The 16,154-nt window shown below is 37.9% G+C and overlaps 2 protein-coding genes across 2 annotated transcripts; both read right to left on the reverse strand.

The window, feature by feature from the left end:
• Positions 1–4,808: 4,808 nt before the first annotated feature.
• LOC121984011 (pentatricopeptide repeat-containing protein At1g26460, mitochondrial-like) lies at positions 4,809–9,903 on the reverse strand. The gene is made up of 7 exons (XM_042536762.1): positions 9,185–9,903; positions 7,009–7,225; positions 6,347–6,826; positions 5,690–5,896; positions 5,446–5,583; positions 5,176–5,364; positions 4,809–5,081 (listed from the first exon to the last, which is right to left on the reverse strand). The coding sequence occupies exons 1-6, from the start codon at positions 9,802–9,804 to the stop codon at positions 5,179–5,181; spliced, it is 1,848 nt and encodes a 615-aa protein (XP_042392696.1). The 5' UTR covers positions 9,805–9,903; the 3' UTR covers positions 4,809–5,081; positions 5,176–5,178.
• An 854-nt stretch (positions 9,904–10,757) lies between these two features.
• Positions 10,758–15,518, reverse strand: LOC121983999 (uncharacterized protein At4g38062-like). The gene is made up of 2 exons (XM_042536744.1): positions 15,346–15,518; positions 10,758–14,205 (listed from the first exon to the last, which is right to left on the reverse strand). The coding sequence occupies exon 2, from the start codon at positions 14,176–14,178 to the stop codon at positions 11,269–11,271; it is 2,910 nt and encodes a 969-aa protein (XP_042392678.1). The 5' UTR covers positions 14,179–14,205; positions 15,346–15,518; the 3' UTR covers positions 10,758–11,268.
• Positions 15,519–16,154: the final 636 nt, after the last annotated feature.

Consider the following 16,154-nt stretch of genomic DNA (forward strand, 5'->3'; position numbering starts at 1 on the left):
TGACGAACTATGTAGTAGAGATGGTCTTTTCCGATTGCAGAGATGCAGCCATAATGAAAGAAGACTTTAAGCCTCTCCTAGAAGTTAAAGGATGCTTAGGTGATAATTTTGGTATCCTCAGAGAGTTGACTTGACGAAGAGGAGACGAACGGCAGTTGTAGCTCAAACAAATTGAGTGGACGCGAGCACTAAGCAATGCAGCCATCGAGCCAGCTGAGGCTAAAGATAAATAGCATATGTATGGGGGAAAAAAAGAAAAGAAAGTGAACGCAGAGAAATAAGTAGCAGTATTAAACATCCTAACTTTACCAGATCTAATGATTGCCTCAAGATGGATCAGTAATCATTGTTAACCGAAAGGAAGTAATCCAAAACCTCTGGAAATTGTGATCTTTAACTCTCAAAGTGGATGAAAATGCCGAAAAGAAGGACAAAACCAAGCGAATCGACTAGAAGAACAAAACGAAGCGAATTGACTAGAAGAACAAGATAAGACAGACTTAGATATAACAAAAATGACAGGAGCAGTAAAGAAATGGCAAACAAATAGAGTGAAACAACCCTATATCCTACAAAAAAAAAAAAAAAAAAAGGCAGCCCGGTGCACAAAGCTCCCGCCATGCGGGGTCCCGGGGAAGGATCCATTGTACGCAACCTTACCCTACTTTTTGCAAGAGGTTGTTTCCAGGATTCAAACCTATGACCTTTTAGCAACAACTTTACCATTGCGCCAAGGCTCCCCTTCCAACCCTATATCCTACACTTGACAAAATATTCAATACGTGTTGAACCCATGTGGAAAACTCATCAAGTAGCAAACCCAAAGAATTTTTTTATTTTATTCTTTTTTTTTTAAAGTAACTACAGCGAAATTTCATGACATATGAACCTCACATTCAGCAAAAACACAGAAAGTTGAAGTTGATGAACTTCTACCAAAAGGAAAAGAACCCAACAAATAGACTCCACCCTTAACTGCATAACAAATCTGGAGACAATTTCACAAGCTCTCAGGTCCCCAGACAGTGTGCTATGTCTCAATCTCATCTCCTAGGCTATTCCACCCCGATGTCCCCTAGCATATCGTTGGTGACATCACCCTCACCCGCACCATTTGCATCGTGAGTCTATAGACTCAGCAAGTATAATCCACTAGTAGGTACAAGTAATAAGAGGTAAGGCAAGGACAGGAATTAAGAATAAACATATTATGGAGCATGAAAATTTCTTACACATACAAGAAATCTAGCGCATATCCTACCAGGGAATGAACCTAAAGCACATGTGGTAACTATCATGAGGGCACTTTCATTTGGTCCATAATCATGAACTTTAAGGGTACAGTCTAGGATATCAATAATCCTATAGCCGAAGCCAACATACTTTGCAACATTATTCATATTTGGAAGAGCCCTCCCTGGAACCCATCCGAGACACCCATTTCGTACTATCACCACACATACACATAATCATTCAGAAATCTATAAATGATGAACATAATCTATTCTTACTACACTTTTGCAAGCATTCATGCATATACTTGTCAGACCTTATGGAGAAAAGGAAACATAATATTTTCACATGAGAAACACTTACTATATTCATATCATACTTCACAAAATAAACATGCATAATGCTTAAGCTAACTTTCACAAGAGGAACTACTTAAACTTCAAACAGTGCATAAACAATCTAAGCATCTTGAGATAGTAATGGAAGAACAACTACTTTGAAGGTGCTGAGTCCCAACCCAACAGATCTGGCCCGGAAAAAAAAATCCAGCCATTAGGAGATAGCCACCAAGTTATCGAAACCAATTCACAAACAACTATATCAATTCCATAAATTCGTTACAAGCAGTAATGAAACCAACACTGAAATTCACCCATTGAAATCGAATCAGAAACACACTGTTCTGTCCATATCTTTCAGCCAACAGTGGAGAAACGAGCACACATCGAAATCGAACCGGAAACACACAAATCCGTCCATAACATTCAGTCAACAACGGAGAAACAAGCACATAAATCCGTCCATAACATTCAGTCAATGGCGGAGAAACAAGCACATAAATCCGTCCATAACATTCAGTCAATGGCGGAGAAACAAGCACGTATTGAAATCAAGTTACCACTACCAAATTCAGCCCAAGAAATCTGAAACCTCCATAAAGAACAAGAACAAACTCACTCCGAAATAAACCACCAAAGCTGTACCAGAAAACCCAACTACAAGCGGAAGAGTAAAGCAGTATTGAAATCCATTCGCTACCTCCCAAATCTACTCAAGAAATTTGAAATCATCGCAAAGAAAAACATGAATCAAATTCGATTACAACCCATTATGTCTGTTCCAGAATTTCTGAATCACCATAAAACAAAGCAATTATTGTAACCCATTCATTACCACCTATATCTGTTCTAGACAACCGAAAACCGCCGAGAAGAATGCTAACCCTCATCGCCATCAAATCCCAACCTTCCCTTCCCTTGGTCACCACCGAAATGGGGCTTCCCAACCCCTTAAACATCTCTTCCCTTACCTCCCAAATCCTTACCTAAGGAAGAAATCATACTTGCCTTCCCCTTTTTTTTTTGGATGCCGCTGTCGGGCGCGCAGGAAGAAGGCAGCCGACTGGTTGGATCGGAAGGGAAAAGTTTGAATTGCAGATGATTGGCGGTCGACAGTGAGCAGTCGCAGCGGGAATCGGAAGAAGGGCTGTAGCTTGCTGCTGGCTCCGGGCTGCTCAGGAGCGGCGTGACAAGAACAGGGTTTAAATAGATCTATCCCCTTACCATAAATCATATAAATTTATTTTAAATCCTAAAATTTTTATAAAAATTTATAATTTAATTTCTTAATTAACATCGATTATTTTATTTTATTTTATTTTATTTATTTTTAATCTTGCTCGTGTTACAGAGAGATTCCTCCTAAACGATGCATGATACCTGAAAAGAAAATTCTTTTTATTCGAGGGTTAGCCGACCAACTTCACAAGATAGCCAAGCTTTACCTACTTATTTGTCAATTCTACAGGAGGATTCACAGGAAACCTAGACCGAACATGTATCAAATAGCTTCTCTACAAGGAGAAGTTAAGGACGAAAGCACCTGTTTCAAAATCTAACCTTTAGAGCGGATGATCTCGTCGTTCACTCAAGCAGTAGCGACAGCAACAATATCGCCGATGGCAAAAAGAAACTCAGAACCAGTCGGATTGAATGGATCTTTACCCGATGGAGCGAGTGATAGAGCAAAACCAGAAGATGAATCACCAAGGGAGGATCGGTGGATCAATGGACCGGGGTAGGAGAAGCGGAGGAAACGCGACGAAATAATTTCGATCCTTCTCTTTTAATCTTGGTGTCACCTTCCCTCCCAAAGACCCAAAGGGTCCAGCAAAGTCAAAGAATGTGACAGGCTTTAAAAATAGTAAAGTAACGGGTCAACATTCGAACCAAACAAAATCCGGGCCAAACCCGGGGAGCCAACCAGCAATACCATCAATTCTATGGATTAATTGGTTAAAGTATTTGATAAAAAAATTTTAAAAAAACTTTTATAGGGAAAAATCTCCAATCATAATTTTAATTTTACATATAATCTTCAATTCTAAAAAACTTTATTTCACTTCCTGTATGTAAAATTTTATTTATTTTAATTCCCTCATGTAAATATTGTTATCTAATTATCCCTCAAATTTTTTAGGTACAAAAGGTCCAAAAATGAGTATAATTTCTCTTAAACTCAGTACTTTACACTCGAGTATATTTTCTATTAAATTGAGCATAATTTTCATGTTTTAATATAATTCCTCTTAAATTTAACACTATTTAAAGGAAAATCTTGTATATTTTCTATCCAATTAAGTACAATTTAAAGAAAATCTAGTATATTTTTCATCCAATTGAGGTGAAAAAAGAATCATGCTTAATTTCATAGAAAGTATACTAAAATGAATATAATTTCTCTTAAAGTCGGCACTTTATAAAAGAATCGAGTATATTTCTATTAAAATTGACCCTCATTTTTTTGAAGTACAAATAATATAAAAACAAGTATAATTCATATTAAATTCAGCATTTTAAACTAGAATCGAGTATATTTTCTATTAAATTGAGCACGACTTTTTTCTTACTTAATATAATTACTTCTAAATTCAACATCATTTAAAGAAAATCTAGTATATTTTCCATCAAATTGAATATCATTTAAAAAAAATCTAATATATTTTTCATTCAATTGAAGTGAAAAAAAAAATCGTACTCAATTTAATAAAAAATATACTAGATTCTAATTTAAATTTAAGAAGAATTATACTTATTTTTAAAGTTTTTATACTTAAAATAGTTTTTATACTTAAAAAGAAATGGTTTTTATACTAGATTCCTTAAAATGATTTTTATATTAGACTAGAGAATGAAAAAAAAAAAAAAAATTCTAATGAAGAGTGCATGTAAAATTATGTTTGACAATGAAGATTGCATGTAAATTTTCTCTTAAAATTATCAAATTAATATCTTATTATAATATGAAAATAAATTGATCGAAGAAGAAAATATAAAGAAAAGAATATTATTTATTTGTCAAATCTAATAGTCCCTCCTTGAATTTTCCTTCCAATAAAAATTAAAAAATAAAAAACTATAGATAAATGGATAGAAGATCTACCTTTTGTCCATTTTTCATTCCACCTGCCTCATCAAGTCCAACTTTGGCATGGGCAATTTAAGCATAATTCTAAACATAAATTAGAGGAACATCGATCATCCAACGACATCAATCAAGGAGTAACAACAATAAAGTTGAATGTTATCATCCAGCAAATCAAAATTTTATTAGAAAATTTAATATGCTTGAAAAAGGAAGACCTAGGAAATGGCTAACAGACTAAAGTTGCAACAGATCGAATCAACGGAAACAAGGGATCTGGCGATCACTTATCCTAGAGTTTCACCTGCAGGTGAAAATAGATTATAACTAAGAAATTTACAAGCTCGCGCCCGGTGAATGCAACCGAAGTGCAGGTTACATATTCGGCGATTCAGGTATGAAGGCTGCAGATGCAAATCATCTACCTGAAATAAAGATAGAAAAAAGTTTAAACAAGTTGCTTCCATTAACAGCTTGAGTAACAAAAATACGTCTCGAGATTACAAAGGGCGAAGATACCTCCTACAAATAGTTAGTGCTGTATTCCAGATTATAGAGAATCTCTCTGCGTGTCTCTGCCCCCAGTCTGTACTTGAATGTTTGAGCCAGAGATTGTACCTTTTCATCACTATTGAAATCTAATTCCCGAGAGCAGCGTCTTCGTAGCTTCTTTAGCGATTCCTTTGAAGGAGTAAAACCTGCCTCGATCTGGAAGTACAGAATTCCAAATCTTTAACAGGTTGAAATGGGAATGAACATGGATCAGTAGGGTTCACTATGGGACTATACCATCTCGTCGATGACTGTGAGAGCAGCTTTCGGATCCCGATTGACTAGGTGAGCATCGACAAGCAATGAGTACGTCATTGCATTTGGTTTCACGTCCAAGCTCACCAAATGCTTAAAGACTTCGCTAGCTTCATCAGTCTGCCATCAATTATGGTTGAATTTATCACAAAGTGAAGTGTAACATGATAATCAGTGTTATCAAAGTAGATACTGATAAATGGACCCCAGGCTATGCCAATGAAACCTTTTTGAGCTTTCCAAAAGCAGACAGTAAAGCATTATAAGAATGTATGTTGGGTGTCAATCCAATCTTGTCACTGATGGCTCCGAACGTCTCGTATGCTCGATCAAGATCCCATATGTTTGCACAACCCAATATCACACAGTTCAGAGCGGCAACAGATTTGAAAGGGGGATCTGCTTGACTCAAATTCTCCAGCTGAACATACACCTGTAAAAAATAATTCACATGAGTAAGAATATTGGAAATTCACAATAGCCATTTACACCCACAGATGATACAGAGACAAGTTTGGGAGAAGTTAAAATATCCAAAATGATCCAACATTAATAGCCTGCCAATACCCCTTGACAGATTAGTAAAGAAAAGTATCCAGAGAATAGAAAGAATATGTTATTGCATTATTGGTTGTGCTGTTGCTCCCTAAAAAATTGAATATTCTACTGATTTATAACTTGCCTCCAATTAGGGCTACCATAAAACTTGAGATAATTGGCCACAGGATACAACTTACAAAAAGTATTTATGTCAAGATTCAGTTTCCTAAATTCCTAAATGTACACTTGACACAAAAAGAAAAGGACCAGAGCCACCACTGAATGATATACATATATATAATTAAGAAGAAAATGTCACTAATAAACACTTCTGTTTCCATACCGAATCCAATGTAGAGAAACCATTCTTGCAGCAAGCAACCACAACAGGGTATAAAGATGAAAAAGGAGAAAATAGTTCCTGATCAGTGTCTTTAGAATTCCCATACACAGTTTCAAATTCGTTGAGAGTAGAAAAAGCACGTTGCAGCTGTCCCAATGATGCATGTGCATATATCTTGGCAATGTATGCTTCAGGACTCGGGGCCCTCTTTCGACGCAATGAGCGTCGCAGAATTGACCAAGCAGCTTCTAAAAGTGTAGAGTCCACTGTTCTTCCCGCGGTGGTGAGTGCTGAGATGGCTAAACCTTCCTCTGCAGAAAGAAGAACTGGTGGTCTAGCATTCTCACCATGAGCAATCCATCGGGCCAGAAACTCGAAGGCGAAATATGCCAATTTACTATGATCTGCTTGCAAAGCTGCATCTGCAATATGGTTACACAAATTCCAGCTTGGGCATAAGGCTTTGTTTTGGTCTGTTGTCTGAAAGAACACCAATCAGAAAAACCAAATCAAAACAAACCACAGAAAGCTAAAATTAAAAGAGAACAAAATTAATATAACAACGGTAGCAATAAACAGAAATCCATTGCAGGTAATGGAGACATGCCACAGTGTATTATACATTAGAAATAGCTTTTACTGCACAAAGATTGACTGAGTACCTTGCATCTCTCAATAATGGATGCTAGGGTGTCCAGCTTCCCAGCTTTAACACAACTCCGTACACAATCCATAAAGACACTTAATGATATCATATAACCAGATTTTATAGTTAAATCCATATACTTCAATGCAGAATCTATCTGATTTGTTAGAATCAAAAGGCCAATTACCAAATTGTACGATTCATCATCTGGCATAATGCCTGTCTGTATCATCCTGAAGCCATTCAATTAACAATCATATCAAAAGGTAAAATCAAGCGAACAAATGACAAAACTGCATTAAACTACTAGTAATAATACAAGGAAAGCTTTATAAACAAGCTCAGAGAAGCATTAATTACTTTCCATTCTGAGAAGAAAAAAAGGAATTTTGTACAATCTTATAAGCCATATTATTACTAATTTTAACTATCCAGCTCGGAACTCATGCTATGCATGGCAGTTTGTCAATATTATCTTCAGTCATAACATCAATCCTCATCTACGGATACACATCAGTTTTCATGTGAGACAAGATATGATGTCATACAATTCAGAAGTATGTATAAAAGAAGTCAAATGATATAGATATAGGAAATTAAACTAATAGAAGAGAAGAGTAGTATTTCAGAAACAAGGCCAAAAGCATAGTCTGACACTTCAAAGTTCAAAATGCACAATCAATCAGGACATGACAAGAAAGATCACTATGCTTATAGTTAAACAAAGAGTACTTTTTAATATTTTTTCCTGTTATCCAATTGACTGGTGTATAAAAGAAAATGGTTCAAGTTTCTCCTAAAATTCCACAGTTAATATCAGTACACATGATATATGCATGTAGCATTTTCATTGAGGGAATCAACTCAGAAACTAGTTATTTTTATTGTGTAGACAATTCTTTCCATCTTGGTCATGTAATTATTCACATTAAAGAAATAGTAACTCATCATGTAATTTCATCTCATCAAACGCTAGTTGGTTCATCAAAAGCAACATTGTAGCTCAGGTTCCACAACACCTAGGCTAGAAAATGTGAATAACGCTTATAATATTCCAAGCATAATCCCCACATGTCAAGGTGTGCAATAAATCATGAACACAACAATAAATATCATTGTAATAGAAGTAAAACAAAGTTAGTGAGCCTAAAAGTAAACCTAACAACATCAAATTCTGAACCTTATCCTGCGAAGAAATGGTGTAAAGATATAATTGTTTGCCTTAGATCATGAATGATCTGCTCAATCCATTGTGGCATTGAGAATCCAAATGTTTAATATGGCCTTCAGGAAGGAAGGTTAGAAAGGAGACTGTGGCAGATTTCTTTAGAACTCTGAATTCCACAACTAATATGCAGTATATTCCAGATTCACAGCAAACAATTTGTAACTTATGGCTATTTGATGCAGAAATGCAAGAACAGTGGGGAAGAGGGAAAAGGAAAGAAAAGAGGAGTTTGAGTCATACCTACATTCTGATATAGAAGAGCTCTAGGAGTGTGTCTGATTGTGCAAGGATCCAAGACAGATACCTATTTCATATAGGTATGCTTCAACCGTGATATGCATTCACATTTATGTAGATGATATCTTGATAACATCCAAAGACACACAAAGGAGTCAAGAATATAATTCACTCATTACAACAAGAATGCATTTGTTTGGGATCTTGGTCATGCATACTACTTCCTTGGCATCAAACTACTTCCACATTCTGTTGAGTGTCTTTGACTCTCGTACTCAAACAAAATATATCGTTGGGCTACTTCAATTCACAAAAATGAATAAAATGTGAAATATGTAGTCTTTGACTCTCCTCCATTTCAATGTGTGCTAGATTGATCGGTGGCATCGGACTAAGGCAAACACACCCATTGAGTTCCCCCTCCTTCCTTGTTATAGGTGTCCTCTCTCCATCTTCTAAGAAGACATTGTTTCTCTTCTCTAACAAATCAAGGAGATTTAGCATTTTACTCCTCCATTCCAATGAGGCTAGTTAGCATCGCCTGTGGTGTTCAGTCCTTGATGTTCATAAAAATTAGTATTGAAAGAGTTAAAAGCTTCCTTGGAAACCTACTAACATTAATTGCCACAGTTCACAAAGCATCATGAACTGCCGATAAAATGGTTGGTAATGCAACGAAGCTCAATGCATATTTTTCAAAGAGACAAAAAGAATGCCATCTCCTTACCGGTCCGCCAACTTCTGTGCAGCCTCTTCCTCCCGCGCTTGAAACATAGCCTTGAGGACCAAATTATACGACGCAGTGTTTGGTGCAATTTGGTAATCCTGCATTTGAGCAACCAAATCCAAGAGCTCACCTGCTGACGCCCCCATCATCAGATTAGCCCTGATATAGTGATTGAAGAGATGGACGTCGGGCTTATTGGGCTTCCCACTAGCATCCAGCGAGCGGATCCATAACTCAAACATCTGCTTGAGCTCGGACCAGCGCTGCGATGTCATGTAGTCAGCGAACACATCCATCAGGCTGGAGAGGTCGACAATCTGGGAGTAAGCCATCGCCCGGGCGGAGGCGACGGATCCCACTGGGACGAGTGCCTGACCTCCGAGGAGGGGTCCGATTCCGACGCTGGTATTTGGGCCGCGCCAATTCTCATGGTAGAAGGGGCTCCCGGTGGAGGGATTGGGGGGCAGGGGGGCGGCGGCGTCGGAAGTCGGTGCCTCCTGCGGCTGGGGCACCTGGAAGAGGGAGGGGAAGGTGGAGATGACGCGGACGACGGGGGCGGTAACCTGGGGCAGGGACTTGGGGAGGAGCCCGCGGGAGCGGTGGAGGATCATGGCCGCCATTGTCTTGCGGGCAGAGGGCTCGGCGAGGGTTAGGGTTTTTTAACGGCTTGGTTCTCGGAAATGAGAACGTTCCGCGTCGCCCGATGACGGGAACAACCAAGTAACTTTACGGAGATCAAGAAGTTTAGTTAAGAAATTAAGACGGCGTTAACTTGGACCAGACCATGACTCTGAGTCCTGACGTTATAAAACTTAATTTTTTTAATCCATTAACTCTTTTCTCTCCTCTGCATTCTCTTCTCTTTCTCTTTTCTCCCTGAGCCTTTCACCTAAGTATAAAGTAGAGTTAATTTTTAAAAATGAGCACATTAATACCATATTAGTACTAATTTATACCAATATGATATTAATTTATACAAACAAATACTAATTATTCATGCTAATCTTCCGTTGATATTAATTTTTAAAGATCAATATCAATAATAGTACTAATCTTCTGTTAGTACCAACAAAAGATTAGCACCAACCCTTAGTGCCAATCTTTAAAAATAAGTTCCATCTTGATGTTGATTTATAAAAATCAACACAATCGTATATGCAACATATCAATGAGGGATTAAAAAATTTAATTTTAATCATATCAGATCAACCAGATTGGATGAGATCTATTTTTTAAAAGTATTTATATATAAGAAAAATATTCTTAAAAGGTATTTTTAATTATATTTTATCCCCCAAAAAGTTCCAACTATTATACAAAATTAAATTCAAATTAAATTTAATGTGAAAAAATAATTCATAAAAATAGTTCAAAAATAAAATTTAATTATGACTATGATTCATGAAGTACAGCAGCATTATATTCCACGCTCTCTTTTCATGCTTCCGCTATGAAACTGAGAGCATCCATATCGTTGTTAATATCTCAACGTTAATATCTACATGGATGTACTATAGATGCACGGTAACATTTAACACGTTAAATGAATTGAACACTGTTAAAGACGTACAGATTGAAAAAATTATACATATATGATATTATATTGCTATTAACGCATCACGCGTTAATAACGTTGTAGATGCTCTGAGGGAGGGACACAATAATGGGGGCCCACACCTACTGCCACATCGGCCCTCTCAATCGTACAGCAGAGGCACGGAAGGGGGCCATGCAGCATAATGAAGTATCTATTGTACTTATACATAATCTTATACTGAAAGATGGTTTCTCTAATTAGCCAAAGAAAGACAAAAGTAATAACAAACAGAGTCATAGTGAGCATCCAGCTGCACCAAAAGAGTGGAGGCTTCATCCATTAGGCCACTGATATACATGCTCGAAAGGAATTTCAATCTAATTCACTAATTTTCATATGCTCACGCAAAAGAACATGCAGGAAATTTGACACACTTGATCGAGATTAGTAAACTGCCCGTGGTATGGAGCATGTCTAGTGTAGTTCTCACTTTGTTTTTGCTCCTTCCTGTTGTTTTTGTGAATACCCCTTTTGATTCTTTGGAGAACTAGTGGTTCTGCTCCTTTAGAGGTGATCGTTTGCCTGGCTCTCGCGACTCATTTTTCTTTACAAGAGCAATATGAATATTGTCTTCCATTAAGCCGGAGTTGAGCAGATGCTTCCTATCAGATTCTTTGACAGTATTATCGTATGTAGCTTTCAGCATGATGCTCTCCCAGTTCCTCGTCAATCTTTCATCAGCATGAGAGATCATGACTAACATGTCACTGACCTCTGACATTTCTTGGACCAACTCATTCTTTTCTAAGGAGAGCTTTCCATTTGCATCATGAAGGATCTCTATATTGTTCTTGAGTTTTCCTAATTGATCCTCCAAGTTTCCTTTCTCAATCTCTGACTGCTGCAGCTCGTTCTGTAATTTCGCACACTGCTTCTCATATTCCAGACCTTGCATTGATAGATTATCTCTAAGTTGTTTTATGTAATTTCTTAATTCCAAGGACACTAGTTCTTCAGCATTCAAGTTCGACTGCAGAGTAGTGATTTCCTCTTCCTGTTCAGCAAACAATAGGGTCTTCAAGTGACACTCTTGCTCTTTCAGTACAAGAGATCTGATGATTAACTCCAGATCATCTGAAAGCTTTTGGATCTGAACTTGCTTCTCATCAAGTTGGAAACTGGTAGCGTCAAGAAAACAGCAGAAATCTTCCTCAAGTAAAAGAAAATGGCGCTGAAGACTATCAATAAACTTCTCACAATCTTTCACAATACAGAGAAACTTGACTCTTTCTTGCTCAAGATTTATCAAATCTGTCATCTTTTTCAATATGAACTTCTCTTCTATCATACTGAGTGCCTTTTGAGTTTCTCCAAGTCTCATGTTCATGCCCTTTGCAAGTTCAAAAAGATTCTCTTTTTCAGATAATTTCTCAACTTGTTGTGTAAACAGAATCAACATTTCAAACTTTTTTCTCAGATTATCTTCTTTGAATGAACATACATTTTGCTGAAGCTCTTCTATCATCTGGTCTTTCTCTATTTTCAATTTGAGAATATCTTCCCTCACTTGCTTGAGTTCCTTTTCTGCTGTCATCTTGTCAGCAACTGCAACATCCAATCTGTTTCTAATCACCATGATGTCACCTCTATAAGTATTCAGTGCAGCTTCATAATCAAACTTGGCTTCCTCCATCCTATTGATAACCAGATTTTTTTGCTGCAGTTCAAACTTCATCGTACTCAGCTCAGTTGTTTTTTCATTAACAGCATAATTTGCTCTGCCCAAGTCATCTAAGGCTCTTTTTAGGTCATCTCGGATAGAAGATTCTGTCTTAGAAGCCTCTTCTTTTATGCTATCAATATTATTATATGACTCTTCAAGCATCTCTTTGCATGTAGCAAGCTCTTTCTCCAGGATACTATATTTTTTCATGACATTCTCTAGGTGATCGTCCCTTATAAGAAATGATTCGATTCTATCATGTTCTGCCAGAGTTGCAACCTGCACTGCAGCCTGGGCCTGGATAAGATCAACATTCTTTCTCTCTAATTGGTAGGTCAGGCCCTCAATTGTTTCTCTTGCATTTACACTATGCTGTGCCATCTCAAGTTTCAGGTGTTCAATAGCTGAGCAAGACTCAAAAAATTTTGATTCAACTATCATAAGCACTGTTGACATCTCCTCGTTATCTAATTTCTGTAGCATTAAGGAAGTCTGACATGCTTCTAGCTCAGAAACCAGGTTCAACAGCTCCTTATCTTTGAAAATTAACTGATTAAAACAATCATCCAAATCTTTTTCTAGCTTCACCATCTGGGCTCTCCATTCAGTTTCCCTGTCTTTCAGCTTCTCAGAGCAACCCTTGTGGGAATGCTCCAAAGCTTTAAATTTTTTTTTGAGAACCTTCAGTGCAGTAGTATCAATTTCATTTATTTGAGAATCTTGGTATTCTCTCAAAGATGCCTGCAGCTCCTGATTTTCATGTTCTAGTTGAGTTCTCCTGAATTCCATCTCCTTAATGACCGCAGTCTTACTTGTCAAAGATATCCTTAAGGAAGTAATCTCCTCGTCTTGTTTTGCTGTCAAAGACTCTATTGTAGATCTAGCTTCTTCATAGTCAGACAACACATTGTCGTATCGTGATTTTGATTCAGAAATGAGAACTTCAAGATACTTCCTTCTGCTCTCCTCGTGGGCCAATGCTTGGTTGCACATCTTCAATTTCGAATGCAATTCATCAATAACTACTGCTTGAGAATCCAGGTTTGTTTGCAAAATTTGGATACCATTTACTAAAGTTGATCTCTCTGACTCCCACCCTTTCTTTGAAACCCTAAACTCTGTTTGAAGCTTCTCATGCGCTTCTTCAAGATGGCTAAATTGTTCAGTCTTCCACTTAAGCTTGTTTTCAACATCAAATTTCTCCTCCTCTAATTTAGCCAGCATTTCTTCGACTCTCCTTACTTCTTTAGGAGCTTGAGTCCTGAGCTTTGCATCATCACACTTCTTTTGGGATGAAATTGCAAGACCCTTGAGCCCATCAATCTCTGTTTTATAGGAGCATATCGTCCTATCTTGTTCTTCCATTTTTGTGTTTGCTTCATCCAAAGCCAGAGCAAGCTCACTATTCCTTGCTTCCAAATCCATCAACTTCATCTTAATACTGGTCTTCAGATTCTCGTTTACAAGATTTGAATGCTTAAATGCAGCCTCTTTCTCCATGAATCTAGATTGAAGATCTTTGTACAATTCTTTTGACAAGGATAGTTCCTCAATCTTTTCATCGATCTCCTTAGATTGCTTCTCAATCCGCAGCATTGCTTCTTGAAGTCGAGCAGATTGCACTTCATGAGCTTGCCTCAAACTCCCATACAGTTCAAGCTTTTCCTGGTAATCTTCTTTAAGAGTCTTCATTTCAGACCTCAAATCATTCATCTCTCTACACACTTCTTCCATTTCTAGGACAACTATGCTGCTAACTCACTGAAACATCACAAAGATACTTAAAGAAACATTTTCTTATCACAACAAGAATCCAATAGAGAGAACAAAAAACATCACAAAGATATTTAAAGAAACATTTTCTGAAATTTATCAATCAGATCAAGAGTAAAACAACTCACAATCCTGAGACTAATAAATCAGAATATAGAATGGTTGCTAATCAGCTTAGCACCCATAAAAAGGTTGTAGACCAATTGAAATGCACATTTAAAAAATGAGAAAAGAGTAGTTAAACAAACTGCAAGAAAAAATTCAGTAGAAGACCGAAGAAATTAACCAGATAATAAACAAAGCACAAGAATCAGAGTAGATGCCCTCCAAAATTACACAATCAAATTCTCTCAGTTGCTTACACAGATTGAAAATAATTAGAATAGATTTTTTTCACCCCCCACCCCCCAAAAAAAAAAAAAAAAATCCATTCCGCTGTTTATAGAAGGATGAAATTAGCTTAACCATGATAAAAAATATCTGGTTGCAATTCCTTTACTTCCATTCCCATTCGAACTGGGAGAAAATCCTAATCTTTGAATTTTGAGGAAATTAATTCTTTTACTACTTTCTTATCAAAATGATAAAACTTTTCTCAACCTTGACGTGAGAAAATGACAAAGAGTTCAAAAGTCTAGTACAGCTGCGAAATATTTGATCATTAATTTATACCTGAAAGAAATAACCCGTTGCCTGAGTTGCCATAAGCATCAACGAAAGGAAGGAGTGGAGCTAGGGAGGAACTCTAATGCCCTAGTGTTGGCTACTTAGCTGATAAATACTAATTACAGGTGCTTCAACGCATGTAGGTGTTAGGGTTAGCTAAAATGCCGCCTTTTCTCATTTCACCAAAACAGATCAGGAAAAATGCTCAGCGGAAGGAACTAAAAAAATTATATCAAAAGAACTATAAAGGAAAGACAAAGCAGAAATAGGAAGATCTAGAGAACAGCAAGATAAGTAGCTTCAGAATTGCACTGTTGACGCAGATCTTGAAAAGATCCGGCTTTTAGAACCAAACAAACTTACCCGCGCTTAAATTAACAGCAGAAGATAAGAAAATAATAAACTGGACTCGCAACATAAAGAGATGCGAGTGCGAGATGGAGAGTGTCTAAGCTTCCATACCGGCCGTCGCCGCGTCGTCTTAGAGCTGTCGGACTTGATGGAAGCTGGAGCGGCGGGCGCTACACTTTGATCCCCGATCGATCGCTCGATGTATCTTGCTCTGGGTGAAGCGTGCTGAGATTTGGGCGGGCGATCCGGAATTTGACCGGTTCAAATTAGGGCATCGTATTTGGGAATCGGAAGGTATGACTCGTTAACGTGCTATAAGATTCGTGAAGACGGGAGAGAGAAGGATCGTTCGGTAGTTGAGATCTGTCTCAAATTATATCATATCAATTTTACATTGACGAATGACGGAGGTAAATGGGAAGTACACGTGGCCGCAAGGAGGTCTCTAGGGTTTTTCCCCATTTTTCCCTTTAGGCAAAGTAGAACGTCTGTTCCATAAAACACTAGTGATCCTGTCCGAGCTCTAAGTCGACAGACACTGGGGACATGTTGCTCTCCACTATTTTCTGGTGTCGAGGTGGACCTCCGGCGAACCTGCAAAGAAGCCGAGCCGGGAGGGGTTCCCGGCGACGACCCTCCGACGCTAAAATCAGGCAACGAAGAAGCAGAGTAACGTTACTGTGACTACAGTGATCAAGATTGCATACTTTCGTCGAAGTCTGGGGGTCCTTATATAGGACCCGGGGAGGCGCGGGCACGCTTCTCGATGCGTGCACGCTTCCCCAAACATACCTCAGTAGGGTTGTGTCAGAAAAGCATGTCTGACGTCATTCCGCAATCGTCCGAGCATATCTCGGATGTGACGGTGGAAGCTTCCACCGTATGATATTCTGTCCGCTCCGGCCGTCGATCATGCTATT

The sequence above is a fragment of the Zingiber officinale genome, chromosome 5B (genome assembly GCF_018446385.1).
Source record: "Zingiber officinale cultivar Zhangliang chromosome 5B, Zo_v1.1, whole genome shotgun sequence".
Taxonomy (NCBI): Eukaryota; Viridiplantae; Streptophyta; class Magnoliopsida; order Zingiberales; family Zingiberaceae; genus Zingiber; species Zingiber officinale.